General features: G+C 42.5%; 1 protein-coding gene across 3 annotated transcripts in view; it reads left to right on the top strand.

Annotated features, from left to right (window-relative positions):
- The window catches only part of LOC124711358 (origin recognition complex subunit 3), a 122,108-nt gene that overhangs the window by 31,171 nt on the left and 70,842 nt on the right, over positions 1–20,095 (top strand). For all 3 annotated transcript variants that reach the window (XM_047241396.1, XM_047241394.1, XM_047241397.1), the window contains exon 6: positions 10,667–10,826. In XM_047241396.1, the coding sequence (XP_047097352.1) occupies positions 10,667–10,826 (160 nt within the window). The remainder of the gene's footprint in view (positions 1–10,666; positions 10,827–20,095) is intronic.

Here is a 20,095-nt window from a genome sequence, read left to right on the forward strand (position 1 = left end):
GCTGCCTAAACAGCCACACCATCAACTACCACTGCTCTCTTACAAACTGAGCTTGGCCAACCCTCTTAACATCCCACAGCCTTCATCCCTGCTGCCTCTCAGACCAAGAATAACCCATAATCACGAGAACCAGTCACAGTAGTACAGTGTCCTTAACCTCTTATCTAAAGCACTTGCCCCTCCTGAATTATCTATATTATCTAAGGATCTCACTTTCAGCCCTAAACCTGCATTGAATCATGCTGCTTTGGTGAAGGACCTACTTTCCTTCACGTGTGATATCAATTGGAAATATCACTTTGCAACCCAATCCCAAAACCTTTCCAACAGTAAACCTGATATTGAACCCTGCCTTGAACAGTTCAGACCACAATCCTGACTTGTTCTATCACAACTACCTAAAACTCGTCCCTTACAAGCCTTCCAAGAATTCCTCACATCTGGCATTGCTTTACAACCCTTCCTCAGTTCCATACAACATGACCATAACCGGTCCTCTGCAGAACTCCAGACTCTTATGTTCCCTAAAAGCTGATGACTCTATAATTATCCTCCCAGCAGACAAAGAATCTACCACTGTTTTACTTGATCAAAAGGAGTATGTTAGTGAAGGCCTACATCAGCTGTCTGACACCCCTACCTAGAACATCTGCCATAAAGATCCCATCCCAGTGATTCAAACTGACCTGCAGTTCCCCTTAAAACCTCAGGCCCCTCACAAGGACTAACACTTCTATCAAGGGAACTTCTCGCCCTGTCCAGACCATGCACCCCCACCTATTACCTTCTTCCTAAGATCCAAAAAATCCAATAATCCTCATTGCCCTATAGTTTCTGGCTTCAAAGCACCCCCCGAATTTATACCTGCCTTAGTTAATCAACACCTGCAACCCATAGTAGAAAGACTCCCCTCCTATATCAGAGATACCAGCCGTTTCCTAGATTTTCTGAAATCCATGCATGTCCCACTCCCAACTCACACCTTGCTTGTCACCATTGATGCCACTTCCCTCTATACCAACATCCCCCACGTACATAGTCTGTCTGCTGCTGAACATTTCCTCAGTCAGTTCCCATCTCATTCCAAACCTATGACATCCTTCCTACTCACATTAATCAACTTAATACTTACCAACTACTACTTCACCTTTGAAGGGCAGATATACATGGGAACCAGGATGGCCCCTTCCTAAACCAACCTTTTCATGGGTCATTTGGAGGGGGCTTTCTTTGGATCCATAAGTCTTCAGCCCCTGGTTTCATTTAGATACATTGATGATATTTCTACTGTGTGGACTCATGGTGAGACTGACCTGTTAAAATTCCTGGAATCTCTGAACACCTTCTCCCAATAAAACTTCACATGGTCCAATTCTGAATTCCATGCCACTTCCCGTGATATTGATCTCGTCCCCACTGAAGACCAGCTACACACTTTTGTCCACATTAAACCTACCAACAAACGACAGTACTAAAATTTTGTCAGTTGCCATTCTTTCCATGACAAACATTCCCTCCCATACAGCCTTCGCATCTGAGTCAAACATATTTTTACGGATCCAGACTCGTTACAGCAGTACACCACCATTCTCACGTCAGCCTTCAGCCACCAGCTTAGTTCAAAAGCAAATTTCCCCGGCCATCCCACCCATTCCTGGTACTGCTGATACGTCCAAGAAACAAATTTGGATCACACCACTGGTGACTCAGTATTATCCTGGTCTGGAATGTATTAATCATCTACTTTGACAGAGTCATGACTTCCTAAAATCATGCCCTGAAATGAGATCCATTCTGTCTGAAATTTTGCCCACCACATCTACATTAGTTTTTTGTCACCCTCCCAATCTCCGCAGTGTTCTTCTCAGACCCTCTGCTCCTTCTGCACTCAACTCCCTACCCTATGGCTCCTACCCCTGTGACCGTCCACACTGCAAGACTTGCCCTATGCACCCTCCTGCCATCACCTATAGCAGCCCTGAAACTGGCAGAACGTATATTATCGAAGGGAGAGCCACCTGTGAAACAAGATGTGTCCTGTACTAGCTGTTATGTAAACAATGTTCGGCCCTTTACATCGGCGTGACTACCACCAAATTATCAATTAAGATGAATGGGCATAGGTAGAGGGTGTATACTGATAACATGCAATATCCTGTTGCAGAGCATGCTCTACAACATGACAGTCATGACCTTGGCACCAGTTTCACCACATGCAACATCTGGATTCTTCCCCCAGACACCAGTTTCTCGGAACTCCGCAGGTGGGAACTATCGCTACAACATGAGCTTTCTTCTTGCCATCTATCTGGCTGTAATTTACGTTAATTTCTTCCATCTCAGCATTTCTTCATGATAACTACTCTTTTCTTCACTCTGGCTTAGTTTTCTACATCTTTCGTTGTCTTACCTGTATTTTTCACTGCCCCCCCCCCTCCCGCCTCTTTCACGTGTACAACACACTTAGCTTTTCACTCTTATTAACTCGTGCATGATGTTTAAGCAGTAATCTCTGTCCTGCATATTACCCTGTCTTCCACCTTTAAGCTCTCAGGTTTTTAAATCTGATCCATTGTAGTCCCCAACAGTCTTTCCTTCTCATCCCATGCAGTAAGTCTCCCCCGACACTCGGTTCTGGGTGACTTTCCCTAAACTTACCCCTGTTCCTCGATCTCTCCAGTCCTATTCCCTCCCTCTTCCTTCCCCGTCAACTCTTCTGCCTGAAGGAGTAGAAACTGACTCCGAAAGCTTGCCTAATTACAGTATTTTATGTGTGTGTTTTACGACCGCTTGGTGAGTGGATTTTTTATCCATCCAATTAAATTATTCTGTCAATAAATGTGGTAAGTGCATGTCATTCAGATTTGTTGTTATGCACATAAAAATGTTCAAGCAGTGGGGCCCGTACCAGATAGATTAACAGAGGACTTTAAATGTGTACAAAAAATGGCAGTGTGTATGGTCGCAGTTTGTTTGACCTACTGGAGAGCATCATGGAAATGCTGAAACATCTGTACCAGCAGATGCTTCAGAACAGGCTCCAGCTATCCCGTCTAGGAATGTGTTACACACGTGTGTGTGTGTGTGTGTGTGTGTGTGTGTGTGTGTGTGTGTGTGTGTGTGTGTGTGTATATATATATATATATATATATATATATCTCCAGCGCTTTCGTTCGGTAAGTCACATCATCTTTATATATATATATATATATATATATATATATATATATATATATATATATATATATATAATAGAGGGAAATATTCCACGTGGGAAAAATATATCTAAAAAGAAAGATGATGAAACTTACCAAACAAAAGCGCTGGCAGGTCGATAGACACACAAACAAACACAAACATACACACAAAATTCTAGCTTTCGCAACCAATGGTTGCCTCGTCAGGAAAGAGGGAAGGAGAAGGAAAGACAAAAGGATATGGGTTTTAAGGGAGAGGGTAAGGAGTCATTCCAATCCCGGGAGCGGAAAGACTTACCTTAGGGGGAAAAAAGGACAGGTATACACTCGCGCACACACACATATCCATCCACACATACACAGACACAAGCAGACATTTGTAAAGGCAAAGAGTTTGGGCAGAGATGTCAGTCGGGGCGGATGTACAGAGGCAAAGATGAAGTTGAAAGACAGGTGAGGTATGAGCGGCGGCAAATTGAAATTAGAAATTAGCGGAGATTGAGGCCTGGCGGATAGCGAGAAGAAAGGATATGCTGAAGGGCAAGTTCCCATCTCCGGAGTTCTGACAGGTTGGTGTTAGTGGGAAGTATCCAGATAACCCGGACAGTGTAACACTGTGCCAAGATGTGCTGGCCGTGCACCAAGGCATGTTTAGCCACAGGGTGATCCTCATTACCAACAAACACTGTCTGCCTGTGTCCATTCATGCGAATGGACAGTTTGTTGCTGGTCATTCCCACATAGAACGCTTCACAGTGTAGGCAGGTCAGTTGGTAAATCACGTGGGTGCTTTCACACGTGGCTCTGCCTTTGATCGTGTACACCTTCCGGGTTACAGGACTGGAATAGGTGGTGGTGGGAGGGTGCATGGGACAGGTTTTACACCGGGGGCGGTTACAGGGGTAGGAGCCAGAGGGTAGGGAAGGTGGTTTGGGGATTTCATAGGGATGAACTAAGAGGTTGCGAAGGTTAGGTGGACGGCGGAAAGACACTCTTGGTGGAGTGGGGAGGATTTCATGAAGGATGGATCTCATTTCAGGGCAGGATTTGAGGAAGTCGTATCCCTGCTGGAGAGCCACATTCAGAATCTGATCCAGTCCCGGAAAGTATCCTGTCACAAGTGGGGCACTTTTGGGGTTCTTCTGTGGAAGGTTCCGGGTTTGAGGAGATGAGGATGTGGCTCTGGTTATTTGCTTCTGTACCAGGTCGGGAGGGTAGTTCGGGATGCAAAAGCTGTTTTCAGGTTGTGGGTGTAATGGTTCAAGGATTCCGGACTGGAGCAGATTCGTTTGCCACGAAGACCTAGGCTGTAGGGAAGGGACCGTTTGATGTGGAATGGGTGGCAGCTGTCATAATGGAGGTACTGTTGCTTGTTGGTGGGTTTAATGTGGACGGACGTGTGAAGCTGGCCATTGGACAGGTGGAGGTCAACGTCAAGGAAAGTGGCATGGGATTTGGAGTAGGACCAGGTGAATCTGATGGAACCAAAGGAGTTAAGGTTGGAGAGGAAATTCTGGAGTTCTTCTTCACTGTGAGTCCAGATCACGAAAATGTCATCAATAAATCTGTACCAAACTTCGGGTTGGCAGGCCTGGGTAACCAGGAAGGCTTCCTCTAAGCGACCCATGAATAGGTTGGCATACGAGGGGGCCATCCTGGTACCCATGGCTGTTCCCTTTAATTGTTGGTATGTCTGGCCTTCAAAAGTGAAGAAGTTGTGGGTCAGGATGAAGCTGGCTAAGGTAATGAGGAAAGAGGTTTTAGGTAGGGCGGCAGGTGATCGGCGTGAAAGGAAGTGCTCCATCGCAGCGAGGCCCTGGACATGCGGAATATTTGTGTATAAGGAAGTGGCATCAATGGTTACAAGGATGGTTTCCGCGGGTAACAGACTGGGTAGGGATTCCAGGCGTTTGAGAAAGTGGTTGGTGTCTTTGATGAAGGATGGGAGACTGCATGTAATGGGTTGAAGGTGTTGATCTACGTAGGCAGAGATGCGTTCGGTGGGGGCTTGGTAACCAGCTACAATGGGACGGCCGGGATGATTGGGTTTGTGAATTTTGGGAAGAAGGTGAAGGTGGGGGTGCGGGGTGTTGGTGGGGTCAGGAGGTTGATGGAGTCGGGTGAAAGGTTTTGTAGGGGGCCTAAGGTTCTGAGGATTCCTTGAAGCTCCGCCTGGACATCAGGAATGGGATTGCCTTGGCAAACTTTGTAAGTAGTGTTGTCTGAAAGCTGACGCAGTCCCTCAGCCACATACTCCCGACGATCAAGTACCACAGTTGTGGAACCCTTGTCCGCCGGAAGAATGACGATGGATCGGTCAGCCTTCAGATCACGGATAGCCTGGGCTTCAGCAGTGGTGATGTTGGGAGTAGGATTAAGGTTTTTTAAAAAGGATTGAGAGGCAAGGCTGGAAGTCAGAAATTCCTGGAAGGTTAGGAGAGGGTGATTTTGAGGAAGAGGAGGTGGGTCCCGCTGTGACGGAGGACGGAACTGTTCCAGGCATGGTTCAATTTCCGACCTGGTACAGAAGCAAATAACCAGAGCCACATCCTCATCTCCTCAAACCCGGAACCTTCCACAGAAGAACCCCAAAAGTGCCCCACTTGTGACAGGATACTTTCCGGGACTGGATCAGATTCTGAATGTGGCTCTCCAGCAGGGATACGACTTCCTCAAATCCTGCCCTGAAATGAGATCCATCCTTCATGAAATCCTCCCCACTCCACCAAGAGTGTCTTTCCGCCGTCCACCTAACCTTCGCAACCTCTTAGTTCATCCCTATGAAATCCCCAAACCACCTTCCCTACCCTCTGGCTCCTACCCCTGTAACCGCCCCCGGTGTAAAACCTGTCCCATGCACCCTCCCACCACCACCTATTCCAGTCCTGTAACCCGGAAGGTGTACACGATCAAAGGCAGAGCCACGTGTGAAAGCACCCACGTGATTTACCAACTGACCTGCCTACACTGTGAAGCGTTCTATGTGGGAATGACCAGCAACAAACTGTCCATTCGCATGAATGGACACAGGCAGACAGTGTTTGTTGGTAATGAGGATCACCCTGTGGCTAAACATGCCTTGGTGCACGGCCAGCACATCTTGGCACAGTGTTACACTGTCCGGGTTATCTGGATACTTCCCACTAACACCAACCTGTCAGAACTCCGGAGATGGGAACTTGCCCTTCAGCATATCCTTTCTTCTCGCTATCCGCCAGGCCTCAATCTCCGCTAATTTCTAATTTCAATTTGCCGCCGCTCATACCTCACCTGTCTTTCAACTTCATCTTTGCCTCTGTACATCCGCCCCGACTGACATCTCTGCCCAAACTCTTTGCCTTTACAAATGTCTGCTTGTGTCTGTGTATGTGTGGATGGATATGTGTGTGTGCGCGAGTGTATACCTGTCCTTTTTTCCCCCTAAGGTAAGTCTTTCCGCTCCCGGGATTGGAATGACTCCTTACCCTCTCCCTTAAAACCCATATCCTTTTGTCTTTCCTTCTCCTTCCCTCTTTCCTGACGAGGCAACCATTGGTTGCGAAAGCTAGAATTTTGTGTGTATGTTTGTGTTTGTTTGTGTGTCTATCGACCTGCCAGCGCTTTTGTTTGGTCATCATCTTTCTTTTTAGATATATATATATATATATATATATATAAAAAGAAAGATGATGAAACTTACCAAACAAAAGCGCTGGCAGGTCGATAGACACACTAACAAACACAAACATACACACAAAATTCTAGCTTTCACAACCAATGGTTGCCTCGTCAGGAAAGAGGGAAGGAGAAGGAAAGACAAAAGGATATGGGTTTTAAGGGAGAGGGTAAGGAGTCATTCCAATCCCGGGAGCGGAAAGACTTACCTTAGGGGGAAAAAAGGACAGGTATACACTCGCACACACACACATATCCATCCACACATACACAGACACAAGCAGACACTGCTTGTGTCTGTGTATGTGTGGATGGATATGTGTGTGTGTGCGAGTGTATACCTGTCCTTTTTTCCCCCTAAGGTAAGTCTTTCCGCTCCCGGGATTGGAATGACTCCTTACCCTCTCCCTTAAAACCCATATCCTTTTGTCTTTCCTTCTCCTTCCCTCTTTCCTGACGAGGCAACCATTGGTTGCGAAAGCTTGAATTTTGTGTGTATGTTTGTGTTTGTTAGTGTGTCTATCGACCTGCCAGCGCTTTTGTTTGGCAAGTTTCATCATCTTTCTTTTTAGATATATTTTTCCCACGTGGAATGTTTCCCTCTATTTTATATATATATATATATATATATATATATATATATATATGGTTATAATAGAGGGAAACATTCCACGTGGGAAAAATATATCTAAAAAGAAAGATGATGAAACTTATATATGGTTATAATAGAGGGAAACATTCCACGTAGGAAATATATATCTAAAAACAAAGATGATTTGACTTACCAAATGAAAGTGCTGGCAGGTCGACAGACACACAAACAACCACAAACATACACACAAAATTCAAGCTTTCGCAACAAACTGTTGCCTCATCAGGAAAGAGGGAAGGAGAGGGAAAGACGAAAGGAAGTGGGTTTTAAGGGAGAGGGCAAGGAGTCATTCCAATCCCGGGAGCGGAAAGACTTACCTTAGGGGGAAAAAAGGACGAGTACACACACACACACACACACACACACACACACACACACACACACACACACACACACACACACACAGGTTTCAGATTGGGAGAGAGGTTTGGAGGAAATGTTAACTACTAAATTAGGGTGTTGTGGTGCCAGATTGTGTTGCTTGGAATTTTGAGGTTTTGGAGGGAGTGGAGCTGGAAGTGGGAGACTGAGTAGATGGGAGAGACTGGGTTTGTGTGCAATGAGAGGTGGTTGAGGTTTGCTGGAAAGGTTGTGAAGGGTGAGTGAGTGCCAACCCAAAGTTTGGTACAGATTTATTGATGACATCTTCATGATCTGGACTCACAGTGAAGAAGAACTCCAGAATTTCCTCTCCAACCTCAACTCCTTTGGTTCCATCAGATTCACCTGGTCCTACTCCAAATCCCATGCCACTTTCCTTGATGTTGACCTCCACCTGTCCAATGGCCACCTTCACACATCCGTCCACATCAAACCCACCAACAAGCAACAGTACCTCCATTACGACAGCTGCCACCCATTCCACATCAAACGGTCCCTTCCCTACAGCCTAGGTCTTCGTGGCAAACGAATCTGCTCCAGTCCGGAATCCCTGAAGCATTACACCAACAACCTGACAACAGCTTTCGCATCCCGCAACTACCCTCCCGACCTGGTACAGAAGCAAATAACCAGAGCCACTTCCTCATCCTCTCAAACCCAGACCCTCCCACAGAAGAACCACAAAAGTGCCCCACTTGTGACAGGATACTTTCCGGGACTGGATCAGATTCTGAATGTGGCTCTCCAGCAGGGATAAGACTTCCTAAAATCTTGCCCAGAAATGAGATCCATCCTTCATGAAATCCTCCCCACTCCACCAAGAGTGTCTTTCCGCCGTCCACCTAACCTTCGTAACCTCTTAGTTCATCCCTATGAAATCCCCAAACCACCTTCCCTACCCTCTGGCTCCTACCCTTGTAACCGCCCCCGGTGTAAAACCTGTCCCATGCACCCTCCCACCACCACCTACTCCAGTCCTGTAACCCGGAAGGTGTACACGATCAAAGGCAGAGCCACGTGTGAAAGCACCCACGTGATCTACCAACTGACCTGCCTACACTGTGACGCATTCTATGTGGGAATGACCAGCAACAAACTGTCCATTCGCATGAATGGACACAGGCAGACAGTGTTTGTTGGTAATGAGGATCACCCTGTGGCTAAACATGCCTTGGTGCACGGCCAGCACATCTTGGCACAGTGTTACACCGTCCGGGTTATCTGGATACTTCCCACTAACGCCAACCTATCCGAACTCCGGAGATGGGAACTTGCTCTTCAATATATCCTCTCTTCCCGTTATCCACCAGGCCTCAATCTCCGCTAATTTCAAGTTGCCGCCACTCATACCTCACCTGTCATTCAACAACATCTTTGCCTCTGCACTTCTGCCTCGACTGACATCTCTGCCCAAACTCTTTGTCTTTAAATATGTCTGCTTGTGTCTGTATATGTGTGGATGGATATGTGTGTGTGTGCGCGAGTGTATACCCGTCCTTTTTTCCCCCTAAGGTAAGTCTTTCCGCTCCCGGGATTGGAATGACTCCTTACCCTCTCCCTTAAAACCCACATCCTTTCGTCTTTCCCTCTTTCCTGATGAGGCAACAGTTTGTTGCGAAAGCTTGAATTTTGTGTGTATGTTTGTGTTTGTTTGTGTGTCTGTCGACCTGCCAGCACTTTCATTTGGTAAGTCACATCATCTTTGTTTTTAGATATATATTTCCTACGTGGAATGTTTCCCTCTATTATACACACACACACATATATACACATATATATATATATATATATATATATATATATATATATATATATATATATATAGTCATTCCAGGGCTTCATAATACACAGTTGCTATGGAGGTACAATGCAGTGTACATAAGATTTTCGTAAGACATAATTTAGAGTTGTAGCAATGCAGGGTAATTTCAAAACTGCATCAGAAAAGAATGCAAAATCAGACATCATTTCTATTTATATGGAAGATAATGAGTGCTACAATATAGAATAAGATGTAAAATGGCCATTGTTTCTAAACAAGGAAAAAGTGAGTGAGGGTGACTGTGTTTGACCAGCATGTTACAAAGCATGAAGCTACCGATAGTTTATTGATGATGACAGTGCATCATGTGCCACTGGTAATGGGTAAATGATGGGGCCTAGGAAACAAAAAGAAATGGAGAAGTGTTAGCAGAAATACGGCTTAATGTACCTCACTTTTTGATAACACCAGCTGAAAATGTAGTCCTTAAAGTGATCAGTATGGAGATAACTTTAGATAATAGCTGCATACTTGTGTTGTTATTACGTATCAGTGACTTTGAATTTGTTGCCTTCTGCAAACTCCCTGAACTCATTTTTACACCCATTCCACTTTATAGAGAGCACAATCTTCTGTAATTCTGTATATTTGGCCATAACCCATTCCACAAAGGACATCAGAGTGTCTCGAAAGAAGATAAACTAGAGAGAACCAATGTTATGGAATAAAATTTAAGATACGAGCTTGTTGTACACATCAGAAACTTTCTTGGCTAATATATGTATTAAATTAATGTTTTTGAAAACAGTGTGTTAGCAAGCACATGTTCCACATCTCCAGGATTGAGAAACCCGAGTGCTCTTAAAAAAATGGGCTGTATTAATACTACACCCTAACCATGCATTCAAAAATTTCAGTTTTTAAAAAGTGAGTTACCATTGAAGTTTGTGTTGCATTCTTACAGTTCTTAAAATCAACGAAAAAAAAGCCACCATGTGTTACCTGAAGTTTTGTTTGCAGTGCTTATGTACCACAGTTGCCGATCGTAATCATAGTCGGTGTGGCAACTTCGTCCCTGGCTATCAGCCGTTGCCTGCCATACAATGTTTCATCCAGAGTTCGAATACAGCTGTTTCAGATAACCTCATCAACAGCCACAGTGAACAATGTTATTGAAAATGTAAGTAGCTATGTTGGAAATGTGTATCTTATCTAAAATAAGTTAGCAGATGGTATTAATATGTAGTAGTGCCAATAAAAAATTCTTATATAGTGGTTATTAATTAGTAGAGTTAGTGACACACTTGTATGAAGAAGTAAAAAACTACATGGCTCAGTTGAAATAAGTATTTACAATTAAACACACACAAAACTTACATTCTTTGACAAATGATGCAGTTACTGTGGTGCATGATTACAAGTGTGTGAAGTTTTTGTGTAGTTCATAACTGCTGACTTCTTGTGCAGGGTACCAGGCAGTATTTACATTCTCTCTCTCTCTCTCTCTCTCTCTCTCTCTCTCTCTCTCTCTTTTAAAGAGGTGCCTACTGAATCATTGGGGAGGACAGTGTACCTTTTTAAATATGATACAGAATGTTCTGGCAGGATGTAAACAATCTAAAGGTTAAAGGTAAACAAGTCACATAATTGTAGAAATACTGATTTGGCAAAAGGCATGTAAGAAAGACTGAAAACAGTTCTAATATATTTTTTTACTTTTCAGTCCTGATAGTATTTTTTACAGAATGATTGATTTCTGTCTGATGCTGTACTGTCTATTATTTTACAAAAAATAGAAAATGTTGAATTGATGTATGTAGTTGGGTCAGCAACTTGTGTCTGTATCAGAACGTCACATCTGAATACTACGGTGTGCAACTGTTGTCCAAGTTTTAAATATCTAGTTGTTGGAGAGAGGGAAGAGGGAGACGAATCGAGTGAGAGAGATTAGGAGAGGGGGGAAGAAGCCAGAAAGGAAGAGATGGAGCTGTGCTATGAGCATCATGGATTTGCATTTAGTAAAACATTATAGTAATTTGCATAAAAAGAGCGTTTTACACTAAAATAATAAAAAGGAAAATTGCGTAGAAAATTTATCATGAAAAGTCCAAGAGTGTAGAACAATGGGGATGAGCATACTGTATTTACATTTGCTAAAACATTAAAGTAACCTGCGTAAAATTAAAAAAAAAAGTATAATTATGTAAGAATCATTGTTCAGATATTAAGAGTGTAGAACGAAGGACCTGTAAACTGTAAAAAGTATAAAATAATAAGATTATAAAAGTAGAATTGTGTAAAGTAACGAAAATTGAATTGAGTGTCTAGGAAGTATAAAACAAAACAATAAAATTTTAAAACGGGAAACTATGTGAGCAGCTAAAGTTACAGGTAAGATGGTGTGAGAGCTTTACTTAATTGCCATTTCCGATCTTCCACCTCGATGCAATGCATGTGTGAGAGAGAGCTCCATTCACTGAGAAAATGGCAGTGGTGCACTGACTGTCATACTGTCCTAATAGTAAGCTTGCATGTGGGCTGGCTTCCATACACACAGTAAAATAATAATAATAATAATAATAATAATAATAATAAATAATATACCAAGGAGACTCATTAAGTCCTTTCTGGTTCTGCCTTGCTCTGAACCCACTATCCAACATGCTAAATAATACAAATTATGGATACAATATTACTGGAACATACCCACACAAAATCACACATTTGCTATACATGGATGATCTAAAACTACTGGCAGCAACAAATCAACAACTCAACCAATTACTAAAGATAACAGAAGTATTCAGCAATGATATAAATATGGCTTTTGGAACAGACAAATGTAAGAAAAATAACATAGGCCTAGTTAAGGGAAAACACACTAACAAGAAGATTATATACTGGATAACCACAACGACTGCATAGAAGCGATGAAAAAAACAGATGCCTATAAATATCTAGGATACAGACAAAAAATAGGAATAGATAATACAAATATTAAAGAAGAACTAAAAGAAAAATATAGACAAAGACTAACAAAAATACTGAAAACAGAATTGACAGCAAGAAACAAGACAAAAGCTATAAATACTTATGCTATACCAATATTGACCTACGCATTTGGAGTAATGAAATGGAGTAACACAGATCTAGAAGCACTCAATACACTTACACGATCACAATGCCACAAATATAGAATACATCACATACATTCAGCAACAGAAAGATTCACATTAAGCAGAAAGGAAGGAGGAAGGGGATTTATCGACATAAAAAACCTACATTATGGACAGGTAGACAATTTAAGAAAATTCTTTATAGAACGAGCAGAAACTAGCAAAATACACAAAGCAGTCACTCACAAAAATTCATCGGCTACACCACTGCAATTTCATAACCACTTCTACAACCCTTTAGATCACATAACACCAACAGATACGAAGAAAGTAAACTGGAAAAAGAAAACACTACATGGCAAGCACCCGTATCATCTAACACAGCCACACATCGATCATGACGCATCCAACACATGGCTAAGAAAAGGCAATATATACAGTGAGACGGAAGGATTCATGATTGCAATACAGGAGCAAACAATAAACACCAGATATTACAGCAAGCATATTATTAAATATCCCAATACCACAACAGATAAATGCAGACTTTGCAAACAACAAATAGAAACAGTAGATCACATCACAAGCGGATGTACGATACTAGCAAGTACAGAATACCCCAGAAGACATGACAATGTAGCAAAAAATAATACATCAACAGCTTGCCTTACAACATAAACTAATAAAACAACACGTTCCCACATACAAGTATGCACCACAAAATGTACTGGAAAATGATGAATACAAATTATACTGGAACAGAACCATTATAACAGATTAAACAACACCACATAACAAACCTGACATCATACTCACCAATAAAAAGAAGAAATTAACACAACTAATCGAAATATCCATACCCAATACAACAAATATACAGAAGGAAACAGGAGAAAAAATTGAAAAATACATCCAACTGGCTGAGGAAGTCAAGGACATGTGGCATCAGGATAAAGTTGACATTATACCAATTATACTATCAACTACAGGAGTCATACCACACAATATCCAACAGTACATCAATGCAATACAGCTACATCCAAACTTATATATACAACTACAGAAACCCGTAATTATTGATACATGTTCAATTACCCGAAAGTTCCTAAATGCAATGTAACATATACCGTACAGTTAAAAGGAAGTCACGCTTAATCAAGGTCCGCGTCACTTTCCATTTTTGACCAGATATAACGTCTGAGAAAAGAAAGAAATAATAATAATAATAATAATAATAATAATAAAATAAAAAAATCAGACACACACTTGTAGAGCTGCAATGTGCTGACACAGTACACAGTGCGGGACTGCAATTCTGCAGGTGGTCTGGTGTTGAGAAGTTGTGTTGGGTGGAATGCATGAGTGGAGACGGGAGGCAGGGAGTGGGAGACAGGGTTGACAGGGTTAGGGAAGGGTGACCAACAGCCCAGAGGAAGGCAGCAGGTGTACGGGATGGGAGTAAGACTCACTGGCACTGGTCAGTTCGTGCCACATAAAAGATGACAGAGTGCAGAGTGGGTTGGGAGGAGGTGAGAGAACAGAGGAAGGGGAGAAGGTAAAGAACATCATGTGGGTGCAGGATTGGTGAAGTTAAGTGTTGGGGCAAGCGGGTGTGGAGCAGGCTGCTAGTGGAGATTGAGGCCACTGGAATTATAGGCACAAAGGATGTATTGCAAGAACTCTCATCCGCATAGCTCAGAAAAGGTGCTACTGTGGGTAAGGATGTAGGTGGCACAGCTTGTGAAGCAGCCACTGAAATTGAGCACATTGTGCTTAGTAGAGTCTTTTGCCATTGGGTGGTCAGCTCTGTTCTCATCCACAGTTGACAGTGGCCATTTATTCAGGTGGGCAGTTGGTTGGTGGCCATGCCAACATAAAATGCTGTGCAAAAACTGCAGTAGAGGTAGCATAAGACATATCAGTGCTGTTTTCAGAGGTGGCCCTGCCTCTGGTGGGGTTGTGCTTGGTGAGTGAATTGGGCAGGTCTCACACCAGGGTCTCCCGTAGGAGTGTGACGCCTACAGTGAGCAGTAGAGGGATAGACCTGAACATTACGTAGATTGGATGGATGACATATTATCACTTTCGGAGGGTTGGGAGGATTGTGGGTTGGATGATCTTCATTTCCATGAACGACTGTAGACAGTCGAAATTCTGCTGACAGATATGGTACAGTTGTTTCAGGCTTGGATGATACTGATTGCTCCATTGCAGCTGCTTCATGGGGGTGGTGGACGAGCTTAGGAGAGTGTGAGGATACGGTGTGGAAAATCTTTCTGTAGACTAGGTTTGGGGGGGGGGGGGGGGGTAGTGATTGTGTGTAAACCCTTTAGTGGGATCTTCAACGTAATGGGCAAGGGAATTCTCATCACAGCAGATATGCTATTCACTGGTCACCAGACTATTTCATATTTGGGAAGGCAAAGGTGACAGATGTCAAAATGCAAGTACTATTGATGGTTAGTGGGCTTAATATCAACAGAAGTATGATGTCAGCAGAAATGTGTAGGTCGACATCCGGGAAGGTGGCACATCAGGTTGAGGAGAACCAAGTGAAGCAAGTGGGGAAAACATCTTGTGGCTGTGGAGAAAAGATGATAAGGGTGTCTTGACCCAGGGTCTAAATCATGAAGATATCATCAGTGGCTGTTGTTGTTGTTGTTGTTGTTGTGCTCTTCAGTCCTGAGACTGCTTTGATGCAGCTCTCCATGCTACTCTATCCTGTGCAAGCTTCTTCATCTCCCAGTACCTACTGCAACCTACATCCTTCTGAATCTGCTTAGTGTATTCATCTCTTGGTCTCCCTCTACGATTTTTACCCTCTACGCTGCCCTCCAATACTAAATTGGTGATCCCTTGATGATGACTCGGAACATGTCCTACCAACCGATCCCTTCTTCTAGTCAAGTTGTGCCACAAACTTCTCTTCTCCCCAATCCTATTCAATACTTCCTCATTAGTTATGTGATCTACCCATCTAATCTTCAGCATTCTTCTGTAGCACCACATTTTGAAAGCTTCTATTCTCTTCTTGTCCAAACTATTTATCATCCATGTTTCACTTCCATACATGGCTACACTCCATACAAATACTTTCAGAAATGACTTCCTGACACTTAAATCTATACTCGATGTAAACAAATTTCTCTTCTTCAGAAACGCTTTCCTTGCCATTGCCAGTCTACATTTTATATCCTTTCTACTTCGACCATCATCAGTTATTTTGCTCCCCAAATAGCAAAACTCCTTTACTACTTTAAGTGTCTCATTTCCTAATCTAATTCCCTCAGCATCACCCCACTTAATTCGACTACATTCCATTATCCTCGTTTTGCTTTTGTTGATGTTCATCTTATATCCTCCTTTGAAGACACTGTCCATTCCATTCAACTGCTCTTCCAAGTCCTTTGCTGTCTCTGACAGAATTACAATGTCATCGGCGAACCTCAAAGTTTTTATTTCTTCTCCATGGATTTTAATACCTACTCCGAACTTTTCTTTTGTTTCCTTTACTGCTTGCTCAATATACAGATTGAATAACATCGGGGAGAGGCTACAACCCTGTCTTACTCCCTTCCCAACCACTGCTTCCCATTCATGTCCCTCGACTCTTATAACTGCCATCTGGTTTCTGTACAAATTGTAAATAGCCTTTCGCTCCCTGCATTTTACCCCTGCCATCTTTAAAATTTGAAAGAGAGTATTCCAGTCAACATTGTCAAAAGCTTTCTCTAAGTCTACAAATGCTAGAAATGTAGGTTTAGGTCAGTATTGCCTCACGTGTTCCAGTATTTCTACGGAATCCAAACTGATCTTCCCCAAGGTCGGCTTCTACTAGTTTTTCCATTTGTCTGTAAAGAATTCGTGTCAGTATTTTGCAGCTGTGACTTATTAAACTGATTGTTCGGTAATTTTCACATCTGTCAACACCTGCTTTCTTTGGGATTGGAATTATTATATTCTTCTTGAAGTCTGAGGGTATTTCGCCTGTTTCATACATCTTGCTCACCAGATGGTAGAGTTTTGTCAGGACTGGGTCTCCCAAGGCCGTCAGTAGTTCGAATGGAATGTTGTCTACTCCGGAGGCCTTGTTTCGACTCAGGTCTTTCAGTGCTCTGTCAAACTCTTCACGCAGTATCTTATCTCCCATTTCATCTTCATCTACATCCTCTTCCATTTCCACAATATTGTCCTCAAGTACATCGCCCTTGTATAGACCCTCTATATACTCCTTCCACCTTTCTGCTTTCCCTTCTTTGCTTAGAACTGGGTTTCCATCTGAGCTCTTGATGTTAATGCAAGTGGTTCTCTTATCTCCAAAGGTCTCTTTAATTTTCCTGTACGCAGTATCTATCTTACCCCTAGTGAGATAAGCCTCTACATCTTTACATTCGTCCTCTAGCCATCCCTGCTTAGCCAGTTTGCACTTCCTGTCGATCTCATTTTTGAGACGTTTGTATTCCTTTTTGCCTGCTTCATTTACTGCATTTTTATATTTTCTCCTTTCATCAATTAAATTCAATATTTCTTCTGTTACCCAAGGATTTCTACTAGCCCTTGTCTTTTTACCTACTTGATCCTCTGCTGCCTTCACTACTTCATCCCTCAAAGGTACCCATTCTTCTTCTACTGTATTTATTTCCCCCATTCCTGTCAATTGTTCACTTATGCTCTCCCTGAAACTCTGTACAACCTCTGGTTCTTTCAGTTTATCCAGGTCCCATCTCCTTAAATTCCCACCTTTTTGCAGTTTTCTGTTTTAATCTACAATTCATAACCAATAGATTGTGGTTGGAGTCCACATCTGCCCCTGGAAATGTCTTACAATTTAAAACCTGGTTCCTAAATCTCTGTCTTACCATTATATAATCTATCTGATACCTTTTAGTATCTCCAGGGTTCTTCCATGTATACAACCTTCTTTCATGATTCTTAAACCAAGTGTTAGCTATGATTAAGTTGTGCTCTGTGCAGAATTCTACCAGGCAGCTTCCTCTTTCATTTCTTAGCCCCAATCCATATTCACCTACTACGTTTCCTTCTCTCCCTTTTTCTACTACCGAATTTCAGTCACCCATGACTATTAAATTTTCATCTCCCTTCACTATCTGAATAATTTCTTTTATTTCATCATACATTTCTTCAATTTCTTCGTCATCTGCAGAGCTAGTTGGCATATAAACTTGTACTACTGTAGTAGGTGTGGCCTTCGTATCTATCTTGGCCACAGTAATGGGTTCCCTATGCTGTTTGTAGTAGCTTACCCGCATTCCTATTTTCCTATTCATTATTAAACCTACTCCTGCACGACCCCTATTTGATTTTGTGTTTATAACCCTGTAGTCACCTGACCAGAAGTCTTGTTCCTCCTGCCACCGAACTTCACTAATTCCCACTATATCTAACTTTAACCTATCCATTTCCCTTTTTAAATTTTCTAACCTACCTGCCCGATTAAGGGATCTGACATTCCACGCTCCGATCCGTAGAACGCCAGTTTTCTTTCTCCTGATAACGACATCCTCTTGAGTAGTCCCCGCCCGGAGATCCAAATGGGGGACTATTTTACCTCCGGAATATTTTACCCAAGAGGACGCCATCACCATGTAATCATACAGTAAAGCTGCATGCCCTCGGGAAAAATTACGGCTGTAGTTTCCCCTTGCTTTCAGCCGTTCGCAGTACCAGCACAGCAAGGCCGTTTTGGTTATTGTTACAAGGCCAGATCAGTCAATCATCCAGACTGTTGCCCTTCCAACTACTGAAAAGGCTGCTGCCCCTCTTCAGGAACCACACATTTGTCTAGCCTCTCAACAGATACCCCTCCGTTGTGGTTGCACCTACGGTATGGCTATCTGTATTGCTGAGGCACGCAAGCCTCCCCACCAAAGGCTTGGTCCATGGTTCATGGGTGTGGGGGGGGGGGGGGGGGAGGGGGGGGCGGGGGGCGTCAGTGGCTATGAACCAGAAAAGGGATCTGAAGTTTTGGGAGACAAGGAAAATTACTTATATAACCCACAAAAAGGCTGGCATAAGAGGGTATCATGTGGATGCCTGCAGTCTCACTGCAGATTTTTTTGTTTTTTCTCAAAGGAGAAATTCTATATATGTGGACATAATTAGTTGGTTGTGTAAGAAATGAGATGGTGGGTTTGAAGTTGGAAGAACATAGAGAGAGATGATGATTAATAGCAGCAAGGTCATGGACATGGAGTTGTTGGTGTATAGAGATATCAACAGTGATGAGAAGGGATCCAGGTAGTAATGGGGTGGGGATGATGAGAGTTGGTGAAGGAAATGGTTCATATCTTTCAATATGAGAACTTAGGCAATGTGCAATTGGTTGGAGGTGTCAGTCGACAAGGGCAGAGGTTCGTTCAGTGTGAGCACAGTGATTAGCAACTGTAGGCCACCCAGGATTGTTGTGTTTATGAAAGCACATAGAAGGTAGGTGTGTGGGGATCATTTTGAGGAGGAAGATTGATTCGAGGTAAAGGTTTTTGGTATGGGTCTGGTGATCAGAGGCTATACTGGACATTTTGTAGATGGAAGTGTCAGACATTTAGTGAATACCTTCCATCAGGTAAGCACTGTGATTCATCACAACAGTGTTGTTGCCTTTGTCTGCAAGAGGAGGATTAAATTGGGGTCTATCTGGAGGTTGCAGATAGCTATTCTTTCCTATGTTGAGATGGTATTCTTGGAAGGGACTTCAGGAAAGATCAACACATCTACTAATTTTAAGTGAGTTGTTACCTTTCCTTCTACAGTATTTACAACGTAACAATTTGGACATTAAACCACTGCTGTAGGTAACAACTGATGTGATTACTTACATTGAATAGATATATCTGTTCGAAGAAAGGGAAGAGATAGTGTGATCATTGGACTAAAGAGTTGGGATTTAACTGCAACAAATACAATTTTCCTTTTAAGTGCTCAGTGAACAAACTTGCAGACATAATACAATCTTACAAAGGATATTGTTCCTACAAAAAGGGTGTCAAATATAAACATCTGTTAAATTACACTATAATTTATATCTAAAGTATTTACAACGTAACAATTTGGACATTAAACCACTGCTGTAGGTAACAACTGATGTGATTACTTACATTGAATAGATATATCTGTTCGAAGAAAGGGAAGAGATAGTGTGATCATTGGACTAAAGAGTTGGGATTTAACTGCAACAAATACAATTTTCCTTTTAAGTGCTCAGTGAACAAACTTGCAGACATAATACAATCTTACAAAGGATATTGTTCCTACAAAAAGGGTGTCAAATATAAACATCTGTTAAATTACACTATAATTTATATCGATATTAATT

The sequence above is a fragment of the Schistocerca piceifrons genome, chromosome 8 (assembly GCF_021461385.2).
Source record: "Schistocerca piceifrons isolate TAMUIC-IGC-003096 chromosome 8, iqSchPice1.1, whole genome shotgun sequence".
In the NCBI taxonomy this organism is placed as follows: Eukaryota; Metazoa; Arthropoda; class Insecta; order Orthoptera; family Acrididae; genus Schistocerca; species Schistocerca piceifrons.